General features: G+C 44.1%; 2 protein-coding genes across 2 annotated transcripts; one reads left to right on the top strand and one right to left on the bottom strand.

Moving 5' to 3' along the window:
• Positions 1-316: 316 nt before the first annotated feature.
• On the top strand, positions 317-4,741 carry SARC_02142 (hypothetical protein; the record flags this gene model as incomplete). The annotated part of the gene is made up of 8 exons (XM_014304120.1): positions 317-401; positions 575-816; positions 1,145-1,253; positions 1,757-1,896; positions 2,183-2,280; positions 2,549-2,679; positions 2,997-3,258; positions 3,875-4,741. 8 exons carry the CDS (start codon positions 317-319, stop codon positions 3,987-3,989), a joined length of 1,182 nt encoding a protein of 393 aa, XP_014159595.1. The 3' UTR covers positions 3,990-4,741.
• Position 4,742: 1 nt separating this feature from the next.
• Positions 4,743-8,830, bottom strand: SARC_02141 (hypothetical protein). Its single transcript, XM_014304119.1, has 8 exons — positions 8,652-8,830; positions 8,193-8,328; positions 7,784-7,924; positions 7,099-7,390; positions 6,295-6,461; positions 5,796-5,917; positions 5,285-5,380; positions 4,743-4,877 (listed from the first exon to the last, which is right to left on the bottom strand). Exons 1-8 carry the CDS (start codon positions 8,802-8,804, stop codon positions 4,767-4,769), a joined length of 1,218 nt encoding a protein of 405 aa, XP_014159594.1. The 5' UTR covers positions 8,805-8,830; the 3' UTR covers positions 4,743-4,766.
• Between the last annotated feature and the right edge of the window lie 286 nt (positions 8,831-9,116).

Here is a 9,116-nt window from a genome sequence, read left to right as displayed (position 1 = left end):
GTATACGTGACTGAAACTACAGGGGCATATATGTATGTGACTTGAACTACAGGGGCATATGTGTATGTGACTGAAACTACAGGGACATACGTATACGTGACTGAAACTACAGGGGCATATGTGTATGTGACTGAAACTACAGGGGCATATGTATACGTGACTGAAACTACAGGGACATCTGTGCATGTGACTGCAACTAGAGGGGCACATGCATATGTATGTATATATGACTGAGATACAGTGGCATATGTATATGTGTATGTATTATCCCTCAATCGTCCCTCACTGTATTCACGTATAATAGGCACACGTTCCGATGCCAACATCCGAAGGCGACTTGACTGTTCATCCAGATGCGATGCAGGTGGGCTGTTTGTGTGGCCATCGCAAAACAGGCGCATGTTAGCATATATAGCACTACTAGCGGTAGATCACAATGTGCGATGATATTGAAGCAATCGAGGTACACCAATAGATAATGCGAACTTGCTGCAAGTTGCAAATAGCAACAAAAGAATCTCAGTTGGATAATATACATCGCATGGAGACCCAGCGCCAACCAACCTTCCCACAGACCTATATGGAGTGTCACTCCACAGGGATGGCTTCGATCTTCATTTGATGCTTAAATTTGTGTGCATATTCAGATATTCGAAGGATGTGACCATCGTCAGCTTTCCCGTGTGCATTGAAAGCCACAAGTACAAGCGCAACAAGATGCTATTCAATCTCGGATTTGCGTTCGATTCGAACTCCTACACGGGCGACTACGAGCCAGTCTGTCGGAAGATTGCAAAGTATCTGCGCGAATCTGAGGTTTGTACAACCCAAGCGTCGTTAAGCTGATACATTCTATTATATCTTCCGATATGTTTTGATGCTAGCAATGTTGTGACATTATAATATCTGCTTCGTACGCCTCTGTCAGTATGTAGAGCTGCCAAATGGATGGTTCTTGTCGCCCAATACGGTTCTTGCAATCTCGGTATCACCGTTCACCTGTGTGAACTATATAGATAAACACAATTCTAGACAACAATTCATGCTGATTGCGCAAGGCCACTTGAGCTGTGCTATTAAAGAAGCTGTCCCTCTGTCTGCTACTGAATCATGTGCTCAAAATACGCATAACCTGGTCATACAGCTCCGCGACGAGTTCCTTTCCAATCCTGAAACCAAAGTGCGCCTACCCGAATTCATGATCCGGCTTAGAGAAGAGCTGTTGACTACTGGACAGTGCTCGTTTCAAATAAGTAAGCTCTAGCCCCAAAACTGAACTTGAAACACTTGTGTTCTATGATGTCTTCAAATATGGATTTCAGCCAATTGTAAAGCAATGCGCGATTTATGCGCAAAGTACCATTACGTGTTTTCTTGTGAAAAAATATGAAGACTGGGTGGTTCTAGAAGCCCAACTTGGTAGTTAGAAGCGTAAAGAGACCATGTGTATTGGGGCACTACTCGAGTCCTTTCGCGTCACGGCGATCAATTCAGAACAGTTCAAACTGGCCGCTTTTGCTCCGACAGGACATGCCTCAACTCTACATGAGCACACAAGGCCCGTTGGATATGTTCCCATATCTCTTCCGGCACTACATTAAAATGATTTCATCAAGGATAGAATCCTCGCTCAGCAACATATTCAATGAATATGATTCTTTATCGTATACAACAAACCCGCTTATCGATTTTGTAAATACATGTTTGGAGTTTGATCTGTATCACATAACTTTTATCTATGTTTCATTATTCGCAGATGAATGGTGCCTGATTTATGTTCACCTACCAGTGACCTTACCTGAACCCCCCGATGTTTGGGATTTCTATGTACCTGTAATGGTGAGACAAGCAGAGCGTCAGCAGATCAGAGACGAGTGGGATGGTACATTGAAGAGGGTATGTGTAGCGCCAATGCAGTAAACTGTCTGTGCCGGCACACTATTCGCTTTACTATTTATGGTCACACTTCATCGTTTGACCACCATCTCAACAGACGTGATCGGTCTCTTGAGTTATCTATTATTTCGTATTCAGATCGAGGTTGTTTGTCTTGAGCCGCCTTTTGATACGGGGCGAGGACGCGTTCGTGGTTCGAAGGCGCCCTACACATCTCTTAAATGTGGCCATTGCGCAATCCAGGGGCATTCATATGGGTTTCTTGTACTTTATACGGGGCTTTCAGGTGTACCCCCATATCGATGGGAAGAATCATGTAGCGGACATTGCACACAAGGCGGCTGTTGATACCGTACTAGTCCGAAAGTGTATTCAGCACCTAGTGTAAGTATCAATGTGTCACGCTTGGTCGTGATTTGTGGTCGTGGATCGATTTGGTATTTGAATTGTCGCCATGAGCTCCGGTCTGTGAATCCAGCCAAGCACAGTCATTCGCTGCACCGGATGCATTAGGCCTCCATAAAATGAGAGTTAGAATGGTTCTGTTTGAATCTTGGCCTCAATTCCAGTGAATGGTCCCGCGAGTAGACAATCAGACCTATCTCCGTCCATGTAGCTAAGGTGATAGGTGTGGGTTTTATTTACTACTCAGGTATTATCAAATATGTGTACTGGTGGATATATTTCAGTATGGGAATACCTACATGGTGACTCCAGCGATCAACACACTCTACAATGACGGTCCTCTGCAGGCCCAGTGCTGCGTGTACGTCCATGACAAAGGTGTGTGGTGTGAGTGTATATGAACGGTCGTTCCTCTAGGAAGTAAGTGGATTGTAACATTACGCCAGCATACTGGCCATCCAAATCCATTCCACTGTTTCACAATTAGTTTGCACGACTAACACCTACAGCGCAGCCGCGTTCAGAGTATCACACCGCTCTACGAAGGCACAGCCCTACGCTGATATCATTTACAACGTCATACCGATTCTTGTGGTATTCGTTATCAATTTCTTAGCTCATATGTCCGGCTGGGGCTACGCTTTCCATCCAAGACATTAACTGCACGATTCAATCGATCACTATCCCCACTCCAGATGCCGCTCCGCCCCACATATCCACAATATTCTCGCTCTACACCCGGCTCTCTGCGGACAAGGATGTTTCCACATTCTGTGAGGAGAATGAGCAGGCTCTAGTGGGCGTAGATGTGCTCCGATTCATCCAGTTTGGAATGGTGTTTGGGATATTGAGATGTGTGCGCAGGTGGCCAGTAGTGGTCAATGATTGTACGGCGGAGAATCGCACAAATTCGCCGACGAAGAAAACCGTGTTCTCGGTACCGGACCAGATAAAGAGGTATGTTGTCTACGCATCATTTAAAATGAAGTAGACCTAGGCCATTGATATATGTGTAATACGTCAATGGCGCTGAATCAACTTTGTAGAATGCAAATGCTTATTGCATATCTCCTACCCTTTCAATTCTGGGTAGCTTTTTTCATATTATTATCATCACCCGCAGGATGTAGACCCTGTGATGCGATATTTTTAATATATAGAGAGGGTTTTGGATTCTGTTCTCAAAAAGTGTGAAAAAATGAACTTGAAATTCACCATGAGTGTACAACAATTTGACTGTGTGAAAGTCCCATAGACCAATGGGTATTGGTCTTTTGTTAAACGATTTCAATTGGACAGTGTATTTATAGACAATACATAGTGTTTACTATTTTCCTACCAAGCTTTGCTCACCCCATGCGGGGTAGTCATGTTTACAGTTATATGCTTCTACTGCCCTGGGAACCTTTTGGGCATGGTTTTAGCAAGCCGCCAATACATAGCCTCCACATGTGTTGTGTTGTAGATGCACAACCGATAGGTTTGATACTTGTGGAGGTGTCCCCGAATGTCACGGCCTAGACATGCTTTCTCATTCTAGACTGTTTCTACACTTCACACTATGCCGTTGCAGAATGTTCACCGGAGGCGTACCTTTTGACGAAGTGTGTTACAAACTGTGTGTGAGCGCATCAAGCTTGGCCGAGGCGGTTACGCTGGATCCTACTACGACCATCATCAAGAAGTAGGCTGGAGACCATCCCGCAACCGAAGAAGTGATTGTTGGAACGCTTCTAAGCATTAATGACCCATTTCCCTTTATGAGGCACGTATTCATATGCGCAAGCACGTGCATCATTTTAATTAGATAGTTGACAAAAATTCATCCCATCAATATGACTTGACTAAACGGTTACAATGACTTATATCGAAGCACACGCTTCTGTAGTTGCTCGGGTATAGTGGCGTCATACGAGCTGGTCTCAACACATCACCCAGAACGCTGGCACTCCGAGTGCATTGATTTCATTTCAGCTGCACCCGCCGAGCCAGAAACTGCACATGCACATAACCGCATATACCAAAACTCCAGTGGCCATTCCCGGCCCAATCACACAGAAAATCCTCTGGACCTTTTTCTCACAGAGAGGTTTGCAGGTCGTGTGGTACCCCTTCCCACCTCAGCGTGTATAAAAGGCCGCCCATTCCAGCCGCCGCGTTCCCGTTGTCACCCTCCATCACCCTGAGCTAGTCAGCTCATTCGCTGGTATATCTTCCGACTAGCAACCTGAGCGGCCAGGTCCATGCCGGGGAAACATGTACTGTCGAATACCGCACTCGTGCCTGATACTACTATAGGCGGATTTTAGGGTTTAGACTGGAAACGCTTTTGGGGCAATCCACATGAACACAGTATGATGAAAGACTCTCAGTATTCGAGTGTTGCCTACACCAAGTATAATACGGAAACAGAAGGGAACTATAAACATCCAAAAGCAGATCTCACTCGATTCTTTTTATTCTATTCACTCTGTCATCGCCTTTTGTAACGCTGCCGGTAAGCTGTACGTATATATATCTTTATCCGCCGTGACCAGATGCGCAAATTCTTCCATGGTGATGGTTGCAGCTACATCCTGCAGTGTTTGTTATTTTCATTTCAAGAGTTGTCAGTATATTCAATACGATGTTGTCATATATACTCGTTATGATGCGCGATCTCGCTAAGTTAGGTACAAATACTGGCCTCACCGGCAAGCGATATAAATATTTATTTGTTAATTTTGAAAGCATCAGGCGAATTTACGGCATATACCCGCAGCACACAGAAATGCACTGAAGAATAGAGACTGTAAGAAAAGTCACAGACGTTTAACTGTCGCGCGTAAGTCATGTACGTCGTGGTCTATCGCCACGAATGTTGTGATATGTAATAATACCTTCCAGTCCTATCATATATTTTAAGTCACTCACAACATACAGTACTATGTAAACATGAACTGTGATTCTAACATAGATAGTTCTTCGTTCGTACAAGACATACCCTTTCAATCCCTTTCCAAGCCGATTGCACCTTGTCCACAATTGCCTCTCGCGGCAGCAACGGATGGTGCTTGACCAATACGTCGATTGCGTGCTCCTTAGAATTTGACACGAAGACAGAGTGAAGTGAGACTACCGCTATAATGCGCGCCTGCATTCTTATATCTTATCTGCAACTATCTCAGACAGAACCCATGTAAACACGCGTCATACACATCACATCGCAAGTTTACCTACGCAAACAGATAGATTTGCGCACAACGTACGGCAGTACATGAGGTGACACATGATAAGCAACGGGCTGTCTGAGACATCACTAGCAATTGGTAGACAAATGCGGAATAAGCATATTCGATATATGAAGACAGCCGACAACGGGCCTTCAGCGTTGTTAGGGGTCGAATTGCGACGGGAACTTGACTCGGACAAAGCTGTCTCAGGCTACAACTGCATTGATGTGGAGCTCTGTCGCAATTCAATCCTATCAGATCACAACTTCCAACTGAACCTACCTGACTGATTTCCGACATTTTATCCAATCCGTATACCGAAAAGACGAACTCCACTTTGGAATCCACATCGTCGCTTTTTTCGTTGCTATTCATGTACAGGCCAGCAACGAACTCCTTGAAATCTGTGCCGTTACATCGGTCGGAGTGAAGCGGGTAAAGTGGAACGGTATATAAATGCGTAAACGTGCTTGTGAGTTTTACCTGTGAATTCATCGGTGCTGTACTCGTGCAGCCTTACCTGTGAATTCATCGGTGCTGTACTCGTGCAGCCGTAATATATCTATACCTATTAATAGAAACCCAATCTAGCTAAACACAAACTTCCCTACGCATCCTGTACGCACATCAAGGCATACGACAAGTCCGTACCAAAACCGGCAGCGCACAACCCAAAGACACCCACTACTGCCAGTCAACCGTGCACCACCAACAGACACACAAACCATGCATGCCCCCAGCTCGCACAGCCAGCTAAGACAGCTATGGGGTGGGCGCTCACCTATTGAATCGCTGCCGTCCTTATCCATTATGTTAAACAGCGTGATCGCCGCGACGCGATCTTTCTTGTTTCCTTTGGGTACCACGGCCGTCATGAACTCGTTGTAGTCCAATAACCCATCGTTGTTCGTGTCCATCTTGCTGAAGTCTGCCAGCAGACTCGCAAGCCTGCGGACAGTGATTGGTATGGCAAGTGTGCTTGTCAGTTAGCGGCACAGCAAGCGTGTTCACTCGTTAGTAACACGCATGAGACGGTGAGTCCCAGCAGTGATGTGTGCGAGTATGCCGGGCAAGAGTATCAAATGCACCTGAAGTCTGTTTGCGGTTATTTAAGACCCCAAGTCTTTGATTTGAGTCTGTGAGGGCTTGCATTGATATCTACAACACAAAAATTGTCTTTCAGACTATGTGAAAGGCCGCCGGTATGGGACAAGCACCCCAACCTTCTCGTTTCCTAAGCGCGCACACACACACGCACACACTGAGCCTGCCAGATTTCACACACAATGTAAAACGATCACCACATCGGTGAGAGGCTTTCAGAAGGGTACGTGTTCATAAGATTGTACTACGTGAGGTGTGCTTCATGACGCAGAAGAATCTCTAACTTCTTTAGATTGTACAACAGAAGGTGTGCTACATGAGATTGTAGTACATGAGGTGTGATACATGAAGAAGCAGAGGAATAACATAATTATTTAGATTGAACTACAGGACATGTGCTACATGAAGCATATGAAATACTACTACATGAGATGTGCTACATGACATTGTAATACATGAGTGAAGCAGATATATCACTTACTTCTTTCTCGTCGCATGGTCGGTCACCTCTTTGCACAGCAGATTACAGCCAACGGCGTTCAAATGCAACGCTTTTCTGAACAAGTTCGCGTCCTCTAGCCATGTGGGGGTGAGTTCCATATGCCCCTCGGCAGCCATGTAATTCCGCACATTGTTGGCGTACAGGTACGGATCCTTCTTCTCTTCTTCGTTGGGGATGTATAAAGGTAGGAACTTCACCGTAACGCTGTTGTAGAACTGGAAGAAGCACCTGGCCATCAGCGCTCCCAATGTATCGCCGCTTATCGTCCAAGCTGAGGAAGAAAAAAGATCAATGAATAAGTGGATATCTGCAGAGTTCCCTGCTGCGTAAATGAGACCAAACTAGTAGGTGCATACCTATTGATGAAATTTTGGTACTGTATGTGGTGTATATCTTGTTAAGGCAGCTGCCGCCAATACGATTACAATGAAACTTCCAAGGAATGGTTTGGAAAAACGTCCAATAAAATGCAAACACGCCCCTCATGCTACTTCAGGATAGACAACCTTCAAATCATTCAGTTTTAAAGTCGCCACTTTCGTTTAAGGTACTTATAATGTGCTAATGGGTAGGTATACATGATCTTAACACTTGAGCAATGTATCTGAACAGACAAATAAACAAATGGTTATCAACCGATGCAGATTCAACCCAGATTACGTACCGGGATCATATCGCCTATTGGAGTATTTGAGAATTGCTGGCTGGACAGGAGTGCCTGGGCGGAAAGCCCCGTCTTTAAACTGTAGTAAACAGTCTTGTGCATGTGTTGTACCCTCCGGGAAGATCATCAGAGGCAAGAAATCTGTGTCGTAGAAATTATTTGAAGCAATGTTGATTAGCGAGAATCACCTATGCTATACACAAGAGCCGGAGAGTTCAAGATCGTAGTACGTTGGTGGTACGGGGAGGCGAATCTGAGACTATACCTAAACCTGGATGAGGGAACAAAATATATTGAGTAGGCGAATGCAATAGAAGCCGTGGGTTTGTAACATGTCTATGGTATGGTTTGACTACGGAGTCCCGTTGTATCGCCACACATCACGAGCTATACAGGCAGCAAACCTTACCATCTCCGCGTTCCGGTTTTGTGCGTTCCATGATGTTGTATTTTGTGTATGCTCGCGAGTTCGGATCGGAGCGATACAAAACAATACTTTGAGTGACTCTCAGGTATGGGCCGAAAAGCGGCTTCTGTAGATTCTCCTGTAGAGCCGCGATAGGGTGAATGTGCGATCACATGAGTATCTTATAAATCATGGAAGCCATCGAATACAGACTTGTGCAGTCTTATCAAGTATAAATATAGCGCAATCCAGTTCGTTATATGCTCTATTCAAATAATCTCCCATACATCAGATCCTGGCTGAGGATGTGTTATATAAACGAGCATTCGTAAAAAGGGATTGCGCATGCGTAAATAATATCATACATTGGTATATATGATACAAAACTAAGATCCCCACAACTGCTATGAGCACTTCCAATCAATCAACACCGGACTGATGCCAATCTTTCCCCTGACATACCGCTGCAGCGACAAACATCGGCGTGACGTAGTTCATCAATATAAATGGATCCAAGAACGAACAGTGATTAGACACTATGGTACCAGCACGCTTGTCAACGGTTCCCTCGACTCGTATGTGATGGTAACCCATTGCAAACATCAGCACACGCATGACGGGCTGTAGTCTGTAGGTGAGATGAGAATATATGACAAGGTCGTTTCTTTTGAGCTATGTACATAGATGTGAAATTTTGTGAACTATACATGAATATCAAGTCATTTACATATAGACAAAAACACAAAGATAAATATGTACATACATACACACACCTATATATATATATATATATATATATACGTTATTATATATATATATATATATATATATATATATATATATATATATATATATATATATGTATATATATATATATATATATATATATATATATATATATATATATATATATATATATATATATTA

The sequence above is a fragment of the Sphaeroforma arctica genome (genome assembly GCF_001186125.1).
Source record: "Sphaeroforma arctica JP610 unplaced genomic scaffold supercont1.93, whole genome shotgun sequence".
Taxonomy (NCBI): domain Eukaryota; class Ichthyosporea; order Ichthyophonida; genus Sphaeroforma; species Sphaeroforma arctica.
This window is presented reverse-complemented; position numbering and strand designations above follow the sequence as displayed.